The sequence below is a fragment of the Ictidomys tridecemlineatus genome, chromosome 6 (genome assembly GCF_052094955.1).
Source record: "Ictidomys tridecemlineatus isolate mIctTri1 chromosome 6, mIctTri1.hap1, whole genome shotgun sequence".
Classification (NCBI taxonomy): domain Eukaryota; kingdom Metazoa; phylum Chordata; class Mammalia; order Rodentia; family Sciuridae; genus Ictidomys; species Ictidomys tridecemlineatus.
This window is the reverse complement of record NC_135482.1, coordinates 122,060,482-122,082,349: the sequence shown is the minus strand read 5'-3', so window position 1 is coordinate 122,082,349 and position 21,868 is coordinate 122,060,482. Positions and strand designations below refer to the sequence as shown.

General features: G+C 35.1%; 1 protein-coding gene across 4 annotated transcripts in view; it reads right to left on the bottom strand.

Annotated features, from left to right (window-relative positions):
- Positions 1 to 3,065: 3,065 nt before the first annotated feature.
- The window catches only part of Micu2 (mitochondrial calcium uptake 2), a 107,776-nt gene continuing 88,973 nt past the window's right edge, over positions 3,066 to 21,868 (bottom strand). For all 4 annotated transcript variants that reach the window (XM_005338607.4, XM_040281325.2, XM_013364413.4 and 1 more), the window contains 5 exons: positions 12,304 to 12,401; positions 8,894 to 9,065; positions 5,345 to 5,453; positions 4,605 to 4,762; positions 3,066 to 3,731 (listed from right to left, as the gene is read on the bottom strand). In XM_005338607.4, the coding sequence (XP_005338664.1) occupies positions 3,627 to 3,731; positions 4,605 to 4,762; positions 5,345 to 5,453; positions 8,894 to 9,065; positions 12,304 to 12,401 (642 nt within the window). In that variant the 3' untranslated portion in view covers positions 3,066 to 3,626. The remainder of the gene's footprint in view (positions 3,732 to 4,604; positions 4,763 to 5,344; positions 5,454 to 8,893; positions 9,066 to 12,303; positions 12,402 to 21,868) is intronic.

Genomic DNA, 21,868 nt, shown 5'->3' with positions numbered 1-21,868 from the left:
GATATTGGGTGTCTTTACGCTGAGAAATAATTCAGATATTGACCTTTTGTTGGCTTTTGATGTTTCTAAAAACTTTGTATTTTAATCATCTACTGGTTAATTTTTATCTATGTTGAGATGTATTTCATATATAGTATAGTTCACTCATTTCAAGTGTATAATTGAGTGGGTTTGGTTTACTACATTGTTAATTTTTAAAAATTGTAGTATAATTGACATAATATTTGCCATTTTCACATTTTTAAATGTATTACACAGTGAAATTGTATTCATCATGTTGGGCATCTATCACCAACTCCTGTTTCTGAATATTTCCATCAATCCAAACCAAAATTATTTAACCATTAAGCAATAATTCTCCACCCTGCCAACTTGGCAGAATCTATTTTGTCTCAGGAATTTATGTATCCTAGGTATCTACATAAGTGGAATCATACATTATTAGTCCTTTTGTGTCTGACTTATTTCACTTCTCAAGGTTCATCTAATAATGTGTAACAGAACCTCATTCATTTTTATGAACTATCAATATACCATTGTATGTGTATAGCACATTTTGTTTTTCCACTTTTTTAATTGCATGATACAATGAACACTGGCATCAAGTACTTGAGTCCCTAGGAGTGGAATTGTTGGGTCATAAGAATATGAGCTTACAGTGAAAATCAGTCAATCAATTAATGGGGCAAGAGAAACATCCCTTACAGATGTTAAAGGCTAAGCCCTTGAAATATGTTAATCTGCATAATTGGGAAAACTCTTCCTTTACAGCATATGTTTTAGGCTGACAAATGGCCAAGAGCTTTTATCCTATTATTACCAAAAACTTTTGCAGATTAAGAAACATCAAGGGGCTGGGGTTGTGGCTCAGAGGTAGAGCACTCACCTAGCATGCGTGAGGCCCCAGGTTCAATCCTCAGCACCACATGAAAAATAAAATATAGGGGCTGGGATGGTGGCTCAGTGATAGAGTGCTCACCTAGCATGCATGAGGCACTGGGTTTGATCCTCGGCACCAGGTTAAAAACAACAAACTAATGTATCCACCTAAAACTAAAGATACATAAATAAGTAAATATTAAAAAAATATATATATTGGGTCCACCTATAAAAAAAAAAAACCAAAAAAACAAAAAAACATCAAGCTGGGCTTGATGGTGCATGCCTGTAATCCCAGCAAATTTGGAGGCTGAGACAGGAGGATCGCGAGTTCAAAGCCAGCCTCAGCAAGGGCAAGGCTCTAAGCAACTCAGTGAGACTTGTCTCTTAATACAAAATTGAGCTGGAGATGTGGCTCAGTGGTTGAATGCCCCTGAGTTCAATCTCTGGTACCCCCAACCCCCCCCCCCCCCAAAAAAAAGAAACATCAATTTGTGGCTCAGTGATAGAGCTTTTGCCTAATTTATGTGAGGCACTGTGTTCAATCTTCAGCACCACATAAAGGTATTGTGTCCACCTACAACTAAAATTAAAAAAAATATTTTATATATATATAAAGGAAACATTGGGTTGGGGTTGTGGCTCAGTGGTACAGCACTTGCCTAGCACGTGTGAGGCACTGAGTTTGATGCTCAGCACTGCATGTAAAATAAAAGGTCCATAAACAACTAAAAAAAAAATTAAAAAAAGAAACATCAATTTGCTCTAATTGCAAATCAATGGAGGACTAATTGTAAAGTTGGAGACTTATACTTTCTGATATCACTACTTCCCTGAAAACTGCAATAATCAAAACAGTGTGATAGTGTCATACAGACAGATACTCTTATAATCTATTACTGGCATTAATTTTTATTTTGGTACAGGGATTCAACTCAGGGGCACTCGACCACTGAGCCACATCCTCAGTCCCTTTTTGTATTTTATTTAGAGACAGGGTCTCACTGAATTCCTTAGTGTCTTTCCCTTGCTGAGGCTGGCTTTGAACTTGTGATCCTCCTGTCTTGGCCTACCAAGCTGCTGGGATTATAGGCATGCTCCACTGAGCCTGGCTGACGTTGAATTATTCTGATGCTCAAACAGTACCAGATTTGGCTGGGAAGGTCCTTCAAGTTGGCTTTGTTCATTTGACTCCCTGTTTTTTCATGAGCCCTCCTTTTTTTTTTTTTGGTACTGGGGATTTAACCCAGGGGTGCCTTAACCACTGAGCCACATCTCAGCCTTTATTTTTTAAAATATTTTTAGTTGAAGTTGGAACATAACCTCTTTATTTATTTTACTGTGGTGCTGAGGATCAAATCCAGTGCCTCACACATGCTAGGCAAGTGCTCTACCATTGAGCCCCAACCCCAATCCTTTATTTTTTATTGAGACATGTGCTAAGTTGCTTAGTTGTTTAATTCACAAAAGATGTTACAGACCCGGCCATGGCCCTGGAATGAGCAGTTCTCTAGAGGTAAAACTGGTTTTAAATACATTTATTTTATTTACTTATTTTTACGTGGTGTTGAGGATCAAATCCAGCACCTCGCTAGCTAAGTGCTCTACTGATGAGCCACAACCCTAGCCGCAAGAAGCATATTTATTTTTTTTAGTAAATTTTATTGATCATTTATTTTTAAAAGAAGTAACCATTTTACACAATTTTATATTTGCTTTAATGCCCGTTAATTTTTAGTATCACTTTAAACATTTCCCACAACCCAGTATATTTCATGATACCCTGATCTTGTGATCAAAATTCTCCCCAACCACACTTTTTAATTTTTTCCTCCCAGTGCTAGAGATCAAACTCAGAGCCTCCAGCATGCTAGGAAAGTGCTCTACTGCTGAGCTACACCCCCAACCCTACACTAGTTTTTAAGAACATAAACTAGCGAAAGTGGCAAGGAATTAAAGTATTTACATTTTTGGGCTGGGGATGTGGCTCAAGCGGTAGCGCGCTCGCCTGGCATGCATGCGGCCCGGGTTCGATCCTCAGCACCACATACCAACAAAGATGTTGTGTCCACCGAGAACTAAAAAATAAATATTAAAAATTCTCTCTCTCTCTCTCTCATAAAAAAGTATTTACATTTTTAAAATGTGGTATTAAAAATATATGTAAAATAAAAAGCATCTGCATATTTTGTATGTGTGAATATTTTATTCTGCTTCCAGATATAAAATACAAACATTTTTTACATGTTATTTTAAAGACACCAAATGTACAGCTAACTGAAATAAAACAGACATGAGATATGATACAAATGAGAAAAGTCTCAAGTTTTAACTTCATTTACCCTATTAGGAACATCACAACTTCTGAAATCAACACTGGCCTTGTGAATCAAGTACTTTTTTCCCATAAGCACTTATCCACTCTTCCAGAAAGCGGATCATGCTTTTGTATCTAAAGAATCAGTGAAGAAGTAAGCTTTTCCATCTTCCCAAAGCACTAAATGTTACTTGAAATTAGGTCTTTGGACAGAATCCAATATCTGATTTTGTAAAACAATATTTTCCTTTCTAAAGAGTTCTTTTCTGAAAATGTATCAAGAAATTATTGAATTAGAAAGCAAATATATGGCATCTCTATATTACAAAGGAAATCAGTGAAGACTTAAAAGGAAGAGCAGCAAGTATTTTAAAAAAAATATCAAAATTTGACATTTGGAGCAATATTATTGCCTTATTATTATTTTAATTTAAAAAAGGCCATTTCCAGCTTTTTTCCAGGCTTCTTTTACTCCTTTAATGCTTTCTTTTTTCACACATTTCCAGTATTCTTGTATACTCTGTTGTTGTGGCACCTGTTGACCAACAGTAAAATATACAGTCATTTTCTTCAAGGATAAACATTATTTCATGTGAGCTTTATGGTTTTGCTTATTTCCTTCCCACACTCTTCCCTAGAAAAACTGAAGGTTTTAATGAAAATCAAATTTACTAATTTTCCACAAACTATGTTTGTTGCAGAAAACTGAGCTTGCTTTTCTAAGTTGTAAATGAATAGCCTTATCTGCAAGAACTTGGACACTGTATATTCTATTATCCTCTTTCTTCCAGCCTAACTACCTCCCTATGTACCATGTAGATTCTCTTTGGAACCTAGTTTTGGAAACCTTTGCAGATATCTTTCATGAGTGCTTCCAGCAGATATTAATCTAAATAAATTCCAAGTTTATTTTATAGACCAATAGGTGAAGATGAGTGAATAATTATAATAGCTAATATTTATTTCATGTGTCTCAGTTGTGGTGCTAAGTATTTTACACTCAATTCTAATAATTCTTTCTGTTAGATTTTATCAGTATTCTCATTAGACAGATGAGAAATATGAGTGGAGGCTCAGAAAATTAAGTTCTGCAAAATTCAGCATTTAATAAACAATAAAGCTAGATTTGAATCTAAAGAGGTTATATGACTATAGAGCCCAAAGTCAAATCCTAGGCTATGATTTCTGAATAGTGGTATCTATTAGGTTCAAATTTTTTTAAAAGCATAGAAAAATGTTGAAATTCATTTTATGAAAAAAGATATTTCAATGTTTCAACTATAGCTTATAATTGCTTTATAAATGGTTAAAATTCCATTTAAGACTCTGTAATTTGCCCATTCATAATAACATTATCAATATTAGTAACATGTAACAGGTAGTTTTTTAAAAACTCAAAATATGTTACCCATAAACCTCGATGCATCCTGTTTTTTAACACCCCAAGAAACTCTTCATGGCTAAGGCATTCATCATCATCCAAATCAAAGATCTTGAAGACCGTGTCCAAAATATTGTTTGAGAGCTCTTGTCCTGTTGCTACTTTTACAGCTCTCTTAAACTCCGCTTTAAACAAACAAAAAACAACCCATCAAATAGGTGAAACAGTGTAAGTGGAATTAATCTAAATTTTCTTTATATGAGAAGTAAAACAAAATCTAAGGTTTTATTATTTGGGAACTAAAATACAAAAATACTCATAATGAATTTATTCAAATAATGAATTTGGTTTAGAAATGACATAAGAATAACTGTAAGTCTAAGTAAGATATTTTAATTGAATTGAAACGTTAGTCACATATTTAAATATTTCCTTTCCTTTTTAGGAGAATGAGAAACAAAAGCCAAACAGTAACTGTTGAATAAATCTTTTGATATTGTAAATCTAGAATAACTATATAGAAATAAAAGGAAAATTATTTTGCTGAAAACTGGTTCCTTGGTGTTGGTATCATCTAGTTGAAAAACAGAAATAGTTTATGGATGATAAAAATTAAATGATTCAGGGGCTGGGGATGTGGCTCAAGTGGTAGCGCGCTCGCCTGGCATGCGTGCGGCCCGGGTTTGATCCTCGGCACCATATACAAACAAAGATGTTGTGTCCGCCTAAAAAATAAATATTAAAAAAAAATGATTCATATATCTTACCTAGTCTGACAGGTCGATTAGCTAAGCTAAACATTTGCATGGCAATAGCAAAGTCTTCCAAGTGGGTTGTAAAATGGCAAAATGACTTGAACTCCTCCAAACTAATGCTCTAATAAAAATAAAGAGGTTTTATTACAATTTTATAAAAACATTAAGCAATCTTATGAATATAATTGTGAGTCATCTTTTCTATCATAAAGCTTATAAAGTTAGATCTAAGCAAGCCTATTAAAAAGTTCAAGATGCAGAATAATACTAGAATTAAAGGTTTTAGAATTTAAGAACAGTGTGAGAATAACTAGTAGGGCCACTCTGTGACTGTATAGACTGGAGACTGTGTGAATGGGGTCTCCTCGAGTTATATAGTGTGAACCTTGGGGTGGCCCTGAGTTATGGACTGAATTCATATTATGAAGCCTTAATCACCAATGTAACTTTATTTTGGCGACAGGGCCTGTAAGGGGATGAATATATAATAGGAATTGAGCCCTAATCCAATAAGACTGGTGTCCAATAAGAAGAAGAGATATCAGAGCTCATTCACTCTTGTGAATACTAGGTTTCCTTATGTGTGCACAAAGAAATGGCCATATGAGGACAAAAAGAGATGACGCTGTGAGCAAGCTATTACCAGATAATAGCCCTGCTGGAGTTTTGACTTCCTCCTGAATAGTGAGGAAATACATTTGTATTGTTTAAGCTGCTCAGTTGGTGGTATTTTCTTATGGTAGCTCAAGGAAACTAACACAGTCTGTTAAGTGGCCACTTCTGCTTAGTTTTACTAGTGGACATAGTACTGAATAAGAGAATTTAGGTTTGGAGATAGACTTAGGTTGAAATTCCAGTTTTACCACTTACTCTGGTGATCTTAGCGAAAGTTTTAGGTAAGTAATCTTTTAGGAGTTAAGTAATTTGACCAGGTCTATTAAGTGGAACAATTAGATGTGGACCTCCGTCCATCTGACTTCAAAATCTATGTATTTCAAATAAAAACAAAGGTCTGAGGATATGGCTCAGTGGTAGAATGCTTGCCTAACACGTGTATAGCCCTGGATTCCATCTCCAACACTATGAAACAGACAAATAAAAACCCCAAAGAAATCCCTCAAAACAAAACAAAAAAATATTAAAAGATAATTTTTCCATTAAAAGTAAAAAGTATAGGCCTGGGGCTGTAGCTCAGCGGCAGAGCAGTTGCTTTGCATGTGTGAGGCATTAAGTTTGATCCTCAGCCCACATAAAAATAAAGACATTCTGTCCATCTACAACTATAAAAAAATCATCTGTCCATCTACAACTATAAAAAAATCAAAGTAAAAAGTATAAAAATTCATAACTTAAAAGTAACATTTTCACTATTTTTAGAAAAGTGAAGGGAACTTGTAGGGAACTTCAGGATGATGTTCTTTGCATATGTGTGGTCTTACTCAAGTTTCTAAAGAAGTAATATGAACGTGTAGCATCCTTAAAGAAAAGGGGGATGGTAAAACACTATGTCCCTTAATGTCTAAATACATAGTATCTTGAAGGAAACTGTCTTTTTCTTATGCATACTGAGAACTGGGGCAAGTTAGTGTTATCTGTAGAAAGCTACTTGCCTGCATGTACATCAGGGTAGTTACTCCTTGGGATACTGGTCAAACTAAGTAAGCTAATGCTGATTATGTCACTGCTTCTATACACTAACATATAAACTCCCTGAGTGAGAACTAGTATAGAACTGAGGGCATTGTGGATATATATTATTCATCCAGCTGGCTGCCACTGGACAAAAAAGGATAAGGGAGAGGAGAAACTATTTGGCAAAACAATGAGGGACAGAGGTGCTATGTGTTCAGCCAATTGCTACTGAACTCTTCTTAAAGCAGTCACTAAACTCTCATAAGCTTTTCACAGTAAACATATGTCTTGCTGTGTTCTGGGCACTTTCTTTGGCCTTTCTGCAACCTACCCTAATGTTCTGGCTCAATTTGGCTGTGAACATCATAAAAATTCAAGCAGTACAAAGTATAAATAATGAAAAAATTTCGTTACTCTTCTAATCTTCAATTCCTTTCCCCAGAGATAAAGCACGGACACCTGTTCATCCTACCAGAAATATTCTACTTGTATACTATTTCACGTGTACATACACATACACAAAATCTTGTTTTACAGTGGGAACATCCTCTTCACACATCTCTAGACTTTGCTTTATTTTATTAATAGTCTATTAATCAGGGGCTAGGGTGGCTCAGCGGTAGAGCCCTTGCCTAGCACATGTGGGATGCTGGTTTCAATCCTCAGCACCACATAAAAATAAAATAAAGGTATTATGTCCAACTACAACTAAAACAAAATATTTTTTTAAATAACCAGTTAATTTGTAACTGCAGTAAATCTAGGATGTTCTAAGTAATAAAATCATTATATTTATAGACCTATTAAAGGAAGAGTGGCCATTATAAAATATATATATATATATATATATATATACACACACACACACACACACATACATATATATATATATCCCATATATAATATAGATAAGTTTTCTTTGATAGCCATCAACATTAGAAAGCTTTCTTCATTTTTTTCTTCTTTTTTTTTTTAGTTGTAGATGAACACAATACCTTTATTTTTATTTTATTTTATTTTTGTGGTGCTGGAGATTGAACTCAGGACCTTGTACCTGTGAGGCAATCACTTACCAAGCTATGTCCCCAGCCCTTTATTTATTTATTTTTTTAATGTGGTGCTGATGATTAAACCCAGTGCCTCATGTGTGCGAGACAAGCACTCTACCACTGAACTATAACCCCAGCCACTGTTAGATGTATTTCTAATTGTTATATATTTATATTTCAGTTATAATGGGATCTTTCATTATGTTTAATATTTTCTTTCACATTAGAAATAGTGTTTTTAAAAAAGTTATATAAAATTATATGTCTGCCACAAAATAAATTTTTGGAACAATACATAAAAGTATTAAGAGAGAAAGTAAAAATCACTTGGAATCTCACTACTGCACGGTAATCATTACTAATAGTTTGGTGGTCATCATTCTATACTTCACACACACATACACACACCCCATTACATTTTCTAACTTGAAATTTGTATCTAAGACAGGTACTTCTAATATATTAGCACTGCAATAGGCATTTACTTGAATTTTTGTTTCTAATGATTTTTTTGACTGGATTCTCTGGGCACAAAATCACATCAAGTGGAAAGACAACTGTTACCTTCCAATTTTTATACTCTTTAAAAAAATAACCTTACTTATTTGCAATGGCTAAGGTCCTCCAACATATATTTAATAACAGTGGTAAGAGGAGATTCTTGTTCCTAACTTTAGTGGTAATGTAAACTCATGATTACTATACTAATTCTGTCTTAGTAGTTCATTCATAGGAAAACAGTATGTGCAAAATATTCTTCAAGTTAATTTTACAGTTCCATAAAAGAACAATCTTGGTTAATTTAGAAGTTACTTTAATAAAAAAGAAAATGCTAACTTATTTCATCTTTATCACATGCAAATGAAAAGGGCATACGAACCTCTCCTGCTGACAACCTCTCTCTAACGTTTTTCCAATAAATGTCTTTATTTTCAGTGTTAGTGAAAAAAAGTAGCCACTCTGCAAAGTCTTCTTTTCTCATGAAACTCAAACCTTTAGAAAACTGAAGGAATTCCATTTCTTGAATCTCTGTTTGTAAATTTTCTGTAAATCTAAATATTAAAATACAAAAAATTGATAAAAGCAATTAATAGCATTCGACCATAATATTGTAAATAGGACTTCAAAGTGCCTTCATTATTCCCTCCTGATTGACAGGTGTCTTGATATAGTGAGCAGTTATAGTGTTAGTGTTATAAAAAGGGTTGTGGGGAAGAAGATGCAGAGAAGTTGGTAAGGTTCAATGCCTGCTTCATTCAATCTCTGATTTCCCATACTCAATTTATTTGTGTAAATTATATCTGGCAATATACATTTTGTGTGTATGTGTGTGTGTGTTTTAATTAGATGTTGATGGATGTATTCATTCATTTATTTATATGTGGTGCTGAGAATTGAACCCAGTGCCTAGCACATGCTAGGGAAGTGCTCTACCACTTGAGCCACAACCCCAGCCCTGGCAATCTACATTTTGATAAATATTTTAAAATTATGTGAATTGTTTTGATATATCCAAAGAAAACAAAATTCCATGGAAAACAATTTTTCCAATATAGAAACATTATCAATGATCAGACAAGTTTAAGGGGCACTGCTTTTAGAATGTTAATAATAATTAATAGTTTCTAAAATTTTTCAGATATCAAAATTTATACGTAACCAATGGCTTTGAATTGAAAGATCTTCCTAAAGGTATTGATAATCTTTTGGACAATAACATATGTCTATATGATCAACATTCCTTTCTCATAAAAACAACATGGCACATTGATGAAACTTTCATCAATAGCTCCTGGGAAAGGTACAAGTTGAAAGGATATCTGAATAGGACCCAGAAATGCTGCACTTATTTTATTACTAAATCATGTGAAAAGTATTATTATTTCTATGAGTTTTAATATGTTACAGATCTCTTTACTTACTTTTCTACATGTTAAAATTTCTTTACTGTCATGTCACAATTTAAATAAAAATAAATGGGGTGAAAAAAGAGGTACATTCTAATGCAGTGGGAGAAAATTTGTCACTGTAAACAATTATTTGCTTTAAAATTCCCTCCAAACCTTAAAAACTTGTTTTATCTTGGACTTCTTCCTATGTGGTAGGCAAAAGTCTGTTATCTACATTTTCTGGATGTAGTGGATATACAAATTTTTAAATGCCATGTTTATTTATGGGTCAAAGCAGAATATTATCTAAAACTGGAAGCATTTCAAGTTTGCACTGATAGATCAGACATGAAGCAAAGAGACCTGTAAGAGGCTGCTGCATTACTAGAGGAAAGGTGATAGTGATTGAATTGTAGTAGTAATGGGTATAGAGAGAAGTAGAAGAACCCAAGAGATTATTGATGAGAAAAGAATTAACAGTATTTGGTGACTGGATAGAGAGAGAAAGTGCAAGTCAGAGTGATAGAGACACATAGATCAAAGACAACATCTTATTTCTAAAAGGAGCTGATGAATGGTTGATACATATTCACTGGTTCCAGTAATAAAAGGGAAGAATACCTATCTCACCTTATAAGGACAGGCAAGATAATATATATAAAATGCTTAGAAAAATGCCACACATGTCATAAGTTTTCAACAGTAGCTGCTAACAGTGCTGTAACCATCTTTTCATTCTCCTCATTAATTAAGCCCAGGCAGACTTCACTTTTTGATAGTTTGAGCCACTTTCTTGCTCATATTCTCAGTATGAGCTTTCTTGCTTATGTCCCCTTGGGCTTCTTCAACTGACTTGAAGAACATCATACAATAGCTGCACATATTAGTATCTGTTTAAATTCACGGTCTTCCTCTTTAATGGGGTCCTTCCCTGCTCATTTGCTCCCAAACTTCAACACAGGGAGCACTAAATGATTTTCTGCATTACCAAAATACCTCTTAATCTATGAAACCATTGATTACAATGAATTTAAATGTTTCTGTATGTCCCTATAAGGGACTGTTCCCAATGTCTGAAACATGGCCTGACAAATAGTACATAGTATGCATTCAAGAAGTCTTTATTAAACTCCACTGAGTTGAACAAGATGCAAGGCTTGTGTTTCCCTACCATTCTGTACTGCTTTCTGATATCTGTTTTAGGACTTTGGTTAATGGAGTGGCACAAGGAGGCACGTATCTTGTTTTGTATAGAGTTACTCTCATTGGGAAGAAGTTAAGCAGGATCCTATATTTAAACATTCATGTGTGTGTATATGTATGTGTGTGTGTGTGTGTGTGTGTGTGTATATAATATAAAATTATTCTTATTCTATAGATAATGAGAAGTTAAATAAGTTGTTTAAGAATAATGTTCATGTAAAGTTTTACTGAAATTTGGACATGTCTGTTTGTTAATGTATTATTTTTGGCTGCTTTCACACTACAAGAGTAGAGTTATGCAATTGTGACAGAGGCCATATTTACCATTTGGCCCTTTGCAGAAAAAGCTGGCCAGCCCTTGTGCTAGAGAGTGTGTGGAGCACAGCTAAGTTGTTTCAGCAGAGGTAACCTTAGAAGAGATCACTATCAGCTAACCTATCAGCAGACTGCAAATGAGTAAGTCCAGTCAAGACCAACCTAACCTGGTCCCCACTGGAATTACATCCAACTGACCTGAGGACTCATGGGAATAATAAATGGTCTGTGTTTTAAGATGGGTTGCTTTGTTTTGCATTAAGAATAAACTGACACCAGGGGCATGTCTCTTAGTTGCAAACACAAAATTACTAAAAAGAATTATTATATTCCATAAACAGATTACTTTTTAAAATAGATTAGAATATTTTCAGCATAAGTAACTTTATGCTTCATAGGTTCATTTCTCAGAGACAAAATGCCATATAGACCCACATAGAGTAGTTTTTGGTCTGCAGTGTTGAGAAATGAATATATTCAGTTTCTTCATTTCTTTTTTAATATTTATTTTTTAGTTTTAGATGAACAGAATATCTTTATTTTACATTTATGTGGTACTGAGGATCGAACCCGTGTATGTTAGGCGAGCACTCTATCACTAAGCCACAACCCTAGCCCTAGTTTCTTCATTTCTTATGCATAACATTTTTTTTCCCTAGTACTGGGGATTGAATTCAGGGGGACTTGAAAACTGAGCCACATCCCCAGCCCTGTTTTGTATTTTATTTAGAGACAGAGTCTCACTGAGTTCTTAGTGTCTTGCTTTTGCTGAGGCTGGCTTTGAACTCATGATGGTCCTGCCTCAGCCTCCCAAGCCCCTGGGATTATAGGCATGTGCCACGGCACTTCATAACATTCTCCTAAATAAATACATTTATATTACCTTCGAAATTCTTTATAGTGAAGTTTTCTTTCTCCTCTTTTTCCAAAGAAGTACATCTGAAGGGTTGTGTTAATTTCAGGTTCTTTCATTACTTGTTCCTATAAAAAATTAAATAATTTCAAATAAATGACTCACAAGGACAAAAAATGAAACCTGTAGACTAGAACTCTTGGTATAATGTCCAGAAATGATTCTTGCAGGAAAAAATAAAAGGTGAAAAAGAGCGATGTAGTCATTCCTTCTGTATGTTACTTTGCCTGACATTATTACATTATCATCTTTGTTCAAGCAGGAGAAAAATAGTAAAGACTAGAAATACAAGATGGACTTCATCAGGAAGCAAAATCTTAGATCAGGCCAAAATGGGGGATTAGAACAGAAAAGTAAATATCATTTCAAAAAGTGATGTCTAGATATTTTCTAATATCACTGAAAATTAAAGCAGGAGTCTTTGAGCTTTAGCTGAACCTTAGAAATACTTGCAAACACTTGTTTTTCCTAATTACCAAATCAATAGGTGAAAATTTGAGCTGGGATTGTGGCTCAGAGGAAGAGCACTTGCCCAGCATGCATGAAGCACTGGGTTCTATCCTTAGCACCATATAAAAATAAAATAAAGATATTGTGTCCACCTAAAACTAAAAAATAAATATTAAAAAATAGGTGAAAATTCCATTAAAGGTAATAAATGAAGTAGATTGTTATTTATTAAGAAACTGAAGAAGAAAGAAACAAAGGAAAATAAAACCACTAAATTTTAATAAATTTATCAGCAGCAAACAAACACCAAAAGGGGGTACAATTTTAAGTGCTCTTTGGAAAAAAGAGCAGTCAGAGAAAGAAACACTAATTTCAGGTACAGAATCTCCATCATGTCTCCTAATTCTACCTCTATAACCTACTTCTCAGTAATAGAAGAGAACATGAGATTATTGCATTAAAACCTTCAATTCAGCGAAAAGTAGGTTAATGGGGTGAGAAGACAGTCCTCAGACAAGTTAGGGAAAACCTCCAGTAGACACTCCTACCCAGCTTGGGAGTGACTTGAGCAGCATTAGGAAGGGCTTCAAGGGCTTACAAGCTCCTAAATCACTCTGTTTAAGGAAGGGAATAAAGTCCTCAGGTCGGAATATGCCTTGGAGGGGTAGAGCAGGTGTTGGATATTTAATGGGATCGGAGAGAACAGAATCTACCCTTTTTTTTTTAATGCCATTATACAAGTACTCTTTTTTTTTTTGCATTACAATTCTTAATACACATATATACAATTTTTTCTCTCTCTGTTTGTATATAAGGTATGTTGACACCGACTTCAAATCTTCTTACATATATTTTATATAATGATGAATCTACCCTTTCATTCAAGCTCTGCATTTGGCTGAGGAAACTCCTCTATCCCTACAGTCTACACATAACAGCGGATCAAAATGCAGTACCTGCAGGCTGGGGGAAAAAGATAAATTAGTTCCAGGTAATACGGGCAATGTATCAAAGAGAATCTCATCCATGTTCTACCAGAGTATAAGCCTAAGGAAAAACATATGGCATGGCAACTTAGCAAAGGCACTAGAGCAGGAAACAGAAAAAGAACAAATTAGGCAAAAAGTGAAAAAAACTCGCTGTAGATAAGCACACAACCCAAGGAATAAATACATACTTCCCATGCATTTGTTCTCATACTTTTATTAAAGAGTCTTAGCTCTTTATTGAAATTCTAAGTAATGATACACAAAGATCCCTGGTATCATTTATTCAGTTTCTTCTAAGGGTGACATTTATTTACTTATTTATTTTTGAGAGAGAGAGAGAGAGAGAGAGAGAGAGAGAGAGAGAGAGAGAGAGAGAGAGAGAGAGAGAGAGAGAGAGAATAATATTTATATTTTAGTTTTTTTCGGCGGACATAACCTCTTTGTTTTGTATGTGGTGCTGAGGATCGAACCCGGGCCGCACGCATGCCAGGCCAGCGCGCTACCGCTTGAGCCACATCCCCAGCCCCTAAGAGTGACATCTTATAAAACTATAGTACAATATCACACCTTCATACAGTCAACAGAGAGACTTTCCTTCCTCACTTAATCTTTTATAGCTTACAGCAACTTCCCTCTAGCTCCACCCTCTAACCTTTAAAAACTTTTTTTTTTTTTTTCTGTTGCTGATGATAGAACTTAGGACCTAGCACAGGTTGGGCAAATGCTCTACCACCGACCTGTAACTCCAGCCTCTCTGGCAGCTATTATTTCCCCATATTTATAATACGATCATTTCAAAAACATTAACATGTTGGGATAGAACAACTACTTGCCTTGCCTAGCATGCATGAGGCCCTGGCTTTGACTCCCAGCAACAAGAACAAGAAGCTATAATACAGTACATAACGTGAAATGTTGGCCTTTTTTTTTTTTTTTTTTTTGGTGCTGGGGATTGAATGTATGGCCCTGTGCATGCAAGACGACCACTCTACCAACTGAGCTAAATCCTCAACCCTGTTTTTTTTTTTTTTCCCTCAGCACAATTCTCTGGAGATTATCTAGGTTTTTGCTGGTTTCTTTTAATTGCAGAATAATATTTCATGGTATGAATTACCATACTTTTTAACCATTCACCTGTTGAAGAACATTTGAATTGTTCCTAATTTTAGACTATTACAAATAAAGCTGCTAAAACATTTGTGTACAGGTTTTGGGTGAACACAGGATTTCATTGTTGTGGAACAAATACTCAGGATTTTTCAGACTGGCAGTATCACTTTACTTTCCCACTAGCAAAAGATAAGTAACCTGCATCTTTGTATTTTTTTTCTCTGCATCTTTACAATCTTTGGTGCTGTCAGCATTTTAACATTTTAGTTATATGGATTAGGTATGTTGTGATAATCTCACTACAGTTTTAACTTGTACTTCCCTAATGATGGTGCTGAGCATCTTCTCATGTTTTGTTTCTGTTCCTGTGTATTCCTTGGAGAAATATCTATGCAAGTCCTTTGGCTGCTTTTTAATTGGGTTGCTTTTCTGGTATTGAGTTGTAAGAGTTCTTTAAGTATTCTGATACTAGACCCTTATTAGATATATGATTTGCAAGGTTTTATAGGTTGTCTGTTTACACTTCATAGTGTCCTTTGGTGAACAAAACTTTTGATTTTGATGAAGTCCAATATCTTATTTTTTCTTCTGTTTCTTTTTCATTCTTTTTTTTTTATATTTATTTTTTAGTTTTCAGCGGACACAACATCTTTGTTTGTATGTGGTGCTGAGGATCGAAGTCAGGCCGTGCGCATGTCAGGCGAGCTCGCCACCGCTTGAACCACATCCCCAGCTCTCTTTTTTTCATTCCTAAGCCATTTGTTTGTCTCTCAAAAGATAACTGCAGTTTAATATTAACATATTCTTTTTTTCTACTATACTTAATATCTTAATCTTAATTATTTATCTTAATTAGGTATATATGATAACAGAATGTATTTAATTCATTGTATACAACTGCAGCAAAACTTCTACATTTCTATGGTTGTACACGATAAGGCAACACATCATATGTGCATGTACCTAGGGTAATGATGTCCATCTCTTTCCATCATCTTTCCTGCTCCCATACTCCCTCCCCACCTCTCCCTCCCCTTTGCCCCATCAAAGTTCCTCCATTTTTCCCATGTCCCCCCGCCCCCATTATGGATCAGCATCCACTTCAGAGAGAACATTTCGTCTTTGTTGCTTAGGGATTGGCTTACTTCACTTAGCATAATATTCTCCAACTCTATCCATTTACCTGCAAATGCCATTATTCTCTTTTAGTGCTGAGTAATATTCTATTGTGTTTATATACCAGTTTCTTTATCCATTCATCTATTGAAGGGCACCTAGGTTGCTTCCATAGTTCAACTATTATGAATTGAGCTGCTATAAACTTTGAGGTGGCTGCATTACTATAGTATGCTGATTTTAAGTCCTTTTGACCAAGGAGTGGGATAGCTGGGTCAAATGATAGCTCCATTCCAAGCTTTCTAAGGAATCTCCACATTGCTTTCCAGATTGATTGTACCAATTTGAAGTACCACCAGCACTGAATGAGTGTGCCTTTTCCCCCACATCCTCGCCAACATTTATTGTTGTTTGTATTCTTGATAACTGCCATTCTGACTGCCATTTCTGACTGAAAGATCTTAAGAGTAGTTTTGATTTGCATTTCTCTAATTACTAGAGATGTTAAACATTTTTTCATATTTGTTGATGGAATGTATATCTTCTTCTGAGAAGTGCTATTTCTTGTTTTTAATGTTATATCTAAAAAGCCATTGTCAAATTCAATATCATTCCCTCATACATATATATATATTTTTTTTGGGGGGGGGTGTGGGGATGTGGGGGTGAGGGTGGGGCTGGTAACTGAGAATTGAACTCAGGGGCACTTAACCACTGAGCCATATCCCCAGCCCTATTTTGTATTTTATTTACAGACAAGCTCTCACTGCGTTGCTTAGAGCCTCACTGCCTCAGATCCTCCTGCCTCAGCCTCCCAAGCTGCTGGGATCACAGGTGTGCACCACTGTGCCCGGCTCCTGCCTATATTTTTAACGGAATTCCTTAGCTGTAGTCCTTATTTTAAGGTATTTAATCCATCTGAGTTTTCTTTTTTCTTTTTTGGTGTGAGGAAGGAGTTCAACTTCAATTTTTTTTCCATATAGATATCCAGGTGTACTAGCTATTGCTGAAGATACTTTATTACTGTTTTAGAATTGTAAATAACATTGTATTTTAAATTTTGGTGTCTAGATATTCATTGCTAGTATACATAAATGTGCTTGATTCTTTATACAGATGGTTTATATCCTGTGAACTTCCTAAAATCAATGATTAGTTACTGTTCTATTTGGGGGGGGCATAGGGATAAATTCCTCAGGAGTTTCTAGAGAGACAACGTCATCTACAAATACAGGTCTTTTATTTCTTTGTGTTCCCTTATTGTAGTGATTAGAACTTTCAGCACTATTGTTGTGTAAGAGTCATGAAAATAAATACCCTTCCCTTAGGGGACAGGAAATAAGTTTTTCATCATGTTAGTTTTTTTTTTTAATTGGTGCTCTTGATCAAGTTGCCTATATAGAATTTCCATATATATATGTGTGTGTGTGTATGTGTGTATACACACATATTTTTAAAAAATTTTTAAATTTATTTATTTATTTTTATGTGTTGCTGAGAATTGAACCCAGTGCCTCACACATGCTAGGCAAGTGCTCTACCATTGAGCCACAATTCCAGTCCCTCCCATTTATATTTTAATGAGCCCTTTTAATATAAAAAAACCTAAACATGAATGACTGTTAAATTTTGTCAAATGCTTTTTCTACATATACTGTTAAAATTGGGTGATTTTTGTTCTATAGCCTTTAAATATGTTAGGCTACATTGATTGCTTTTGGAATACTGAATCTTTCTGGAATAAGTCATACTTGATCATGATATATAATCATTTTTTTACTATCTTGATGAATTCAATTTGCTAATTCTTGTTAAGGATTTTGGTTTCCCCATTCACTAGGTATATTGGTTTGTCATCTTTCTTAGTTTAACTTTGTGGTACAGGGGATTGAACCCAGGGCCTCATGCATGCCAGGCAAGTACTGTATCACTGAGTTACATCCCCAGTTCACTCTGCTCCCCACCTTTAAACTGACTCATTCTGGTGTGGGTATTAGGATAATCCTAGATTTACAGGAAGAATTTGGAAGTGTTCTTCCTTCTTCCTTCTATTCCTCTTAATTCAATAATTCTTCTGGAGGCCTGGAGATTTCCTTTTAGGGAGTTTTAAAATTAAAAATTAAATTTCCTTAAAAGTTATTCATATTTGTATTTTATTAGGTGAGTTTTGGTGGTTTGTGCTTTTTGAGAAATTGGCCCATTATCAAAGGTGTCAAATTTATGTGTAAAGAGCTGGGGTTGTGGCTCAGCGGTAGAGCGCTCGCCTTGCACGTGCAAGGCGCTGGGTTCAATCCTCAGCACCATATAAAAATGAATAAAATAAAGCTACTAAAAAATTTATATGTTGGGCTGGGGATGTGGCTCAAGCGGTAGCGCGCTTGCCTGGCATGCGTGCGGCCTGGGTTCAATCCTCAGCACCACATACCAACAAAGATGTTGTGTCCGCCGAGAACTAAAAAATAAATATTAAAAATTAAAAAAAAAATTTATATGTAAAACTATTATCCTTTTGATGTCTGTAAGGTTGGCAGTGATAGCTCTAGTTTCATTCCTGTTATTACTGTTTGTCACTCTTGTTAGAGGTTTGCCAATTTTATTAATCTTTTTTTTTTTTTTTTTTTCCAATATAGGGACTGAACCCAGGGCTTCATGAATGCTAAGGCAAGTGCTTTACCACTGAGTTATATGTCCAGCTTCATTTTACTAATCTTTTTTTATTTTATTTTTTAGTTGTAGTTGGACACAATACCTTTATTTTATTTATTTTTTGTCATGCTGAGGATCGAACCCAGGGCCTCACATGTGCTAGACAAGTGCTCTATCGCTGAGCCACAACCCCAGCCCTTATTTTACTAATCTTCTCAATGATCCTGACATGTGTTTCAATGATCTTTTTTACTGCTTCGATTTTAAAAATTTCACTGATTTCTGATGTTATCATTATTATTTACTTAATTTTCAATATTAAATGTACATGTTTCATACCACAAATTTTCCTCTCAGGAATGCTTTGGTTGTATTCTACAAATTTTGATATGCTGTGTTTCAATTTTCAGTCAGCTAAAGTATTTTTTAGTTTTTCTTAAGATTTCCTCTTGGGGCTGGGGTTGTGGCTCAGCGGTAGAGCACTTGCCTAGCATGTGCGAGGCCCTGGGTTGGGTCCTCAGCACAAAATAAATAAATAAAATAAAGATATTATATCCAACCACAACTAAAAAGTAAATAAATATTTTTAAAAAAGATTTCCTCTTTACTAATAAATGAATTCAGCAAAGTAGCAGGATATAAAATCAACACCCATAAATCAAAGGCATTTCTGTATATCAGTGACAAATCTGCTGAAAGTGAAACTAGGAAAATCACCCCATTACAATAGCCTCAAAAAAAAAATGCTTGGGAATAAATTTAATGAAAGAGGTAAAAAAAACCCTCTATAATGAAAACCAATCAAAATCCCAATGGTATTCCTTATAGAAATAGAAAAAACAATCATGAAATTCATCTGGAAAAATAAGAGACTCAGAATAACTAAAGCAATCCTTAGCAAGAAGAGTGAAGCTGGTGGCATTAGTATTCCAGACCTAAAATTATACTACAGGGCAACAGTAACAAAAACAGCATAGTATTGGCACCAAAACAGACCTACAGACCAATGGCACAGAATAAAGGACACACAGTCTAACCATATAACTCCAGTTATCTTATATTAGACAAAGGCACCAAAAATGTACTGGAGAAAAGATAGCCTCTTGAACAATTGGTGCTGGGAAAACTGGAAATCCACATGTAACAAAAAGAAATTAAATTCTATCTCTCACCATGCACAAAACTCAACTCAAAGTGGATCAAGGACCTAGGAAATAAACCAGAGACTTGCGCCTAATGGAAGAAAAAATACGCCCAAATCTCCATCAGGCTGGATTAGGCCCCAACTTTCTTAAAAAACTCCTGTATCGCAAGAATTAAAACCAAGAATCAATAAATGGGATGAATTCAACCTAAAAAGCTTTTTCTCAGCAAAAGAATCAATGAGGTGAATAGAGAGCCTACAGAATGGGAGCAAATCTTTACCATAAGCATATCAGAGCATTAATCTCTAAGATATATAAAGCACTCAAAAACCTAACACCAAAACCACAAATAACTCAATCAATAAATGGGCCGAGGAACTGAACAGAACTTTTCAGAAGAGTATATACAATTAATCAACAAACATATGAAAAATGTTCAACATCTCTAGCAATCAGAGAAATTCAAATCAAAACTACTCACTAAATCAAAACTCTCTCTCACTCCAGTTAGAATGGCAGCTATCAAGAATACAAACAACATAAGTATTGCAAGGATGTGGGGAAAAACTCACACTCATACATTGCTGGTGGGACTGCAAATTGATGCAGCCAATATGGAAAGCAGTATGGAGATTCCTTGGAAAACTTGGAACCGAACCACCATTTGACCTGGTTATCCTACTCTTTGGTTTATACCCAAAGGACTTAAAAAACAGCATACTACAGGGACACAGCCATACAAACATTTATAGCAGCACAATTCACAATAGCTAAATTATGGAACCAACCCAGATGCCTTTCAGTAGATGAATGGAGAGAGAAACTTTGCCATGTATACACAATGGAACATTACTCAGTATTAAGAGAGAATAAAATCATAGCATTTGCAGTAAATGGTGGAGAATATAATGCTAAGTGAAGCAAGACAATCCCCAAACACCAAAGGCCAAATGTTTTCTTTGATATGAGGATGCTGATTCATAATGGCAATGGCAGGGGAGCATGGGAGGAATAGAGGAACTTTATATAGGGAAAAGGGGAGGGAGGGGAAAGGAAGGGGTTAGGGGATAGGAATGATGGTAGAATTGAATAGACATCATTATCCTAAGTACATGTATAAGACATGAATGGTGTGAAAATACTTTTTGTATATTCAGTGTCTCGAAAAACTGTGCTCTATAGGTGTAATATGAAATGAATTGTATTCTGCCATCATGTATAACAAATTAGAATAAAAAAATTTCTTCTTTGACCCATGGATTATTTATTTAGACGTGTGTTTAGTTTCTAAGTCTAAGCATTACTCTAGTCTGTTATTGATTTTTTAGTTTGATTTCATTGTGGTGAGAGAACACATTTTGTAAGGTTTTAATTCTAGTAAATTTGTTGAGGTTTGTTTTGTGGCCCAAGACATTCTTACTGTCTCTGTTCATATGTACCATAAACACTTGCAAAGAATGATTATGGTTACTAAAAGAATGGTTATTCTGGGAGGAGTATTCTACAAATGTCAATTAGATCTGGTTGATGGTATTGTTCAGTTCTTTGTCTTGGGTGATTTTCTGTTGTTTTACTTACTGACTATTGAAAAAGAGTTGTTATAATCTCTGGGGTTGTGGCTCAGTGGTAGAGTGCTTGCCTTGCATGTGTGAGGTGCTTTCGATTCTCAGAACTGCAAGGAAAGGGAAAGGGAAAGGGAAAGGGAAAGGGAAAGGAGGGAGGGAGGGAGGGAGGGAGGGAGGGAGGGAGGAAGGAAGGAAGGAAGGAAGGGAGGGAGGAAGGAAGGAAGGTCCATGTACAATTAAAAAGATACTAAAAAAAAACTCCAATTGTAATTGTAAATTTGTTTATGTCTACTTTTAGTTCTATCAGTTTTGGCATTTCATATTTTTTAAGGCTCTGTTATTTGGTTATACACACATTTAGGAGTAGCTATCTTGTCTTGATGTATCGATGCTTTATTGTTACGTTACTTTCTGTCTCTGGCAGTTTGTTTTGCTCTGAAGTCTACTCTGTTATTAGCCATTCTTATTTTTCTTTGATAGATGTTTATATATTTTTTCATCTTTTACTTTCAAA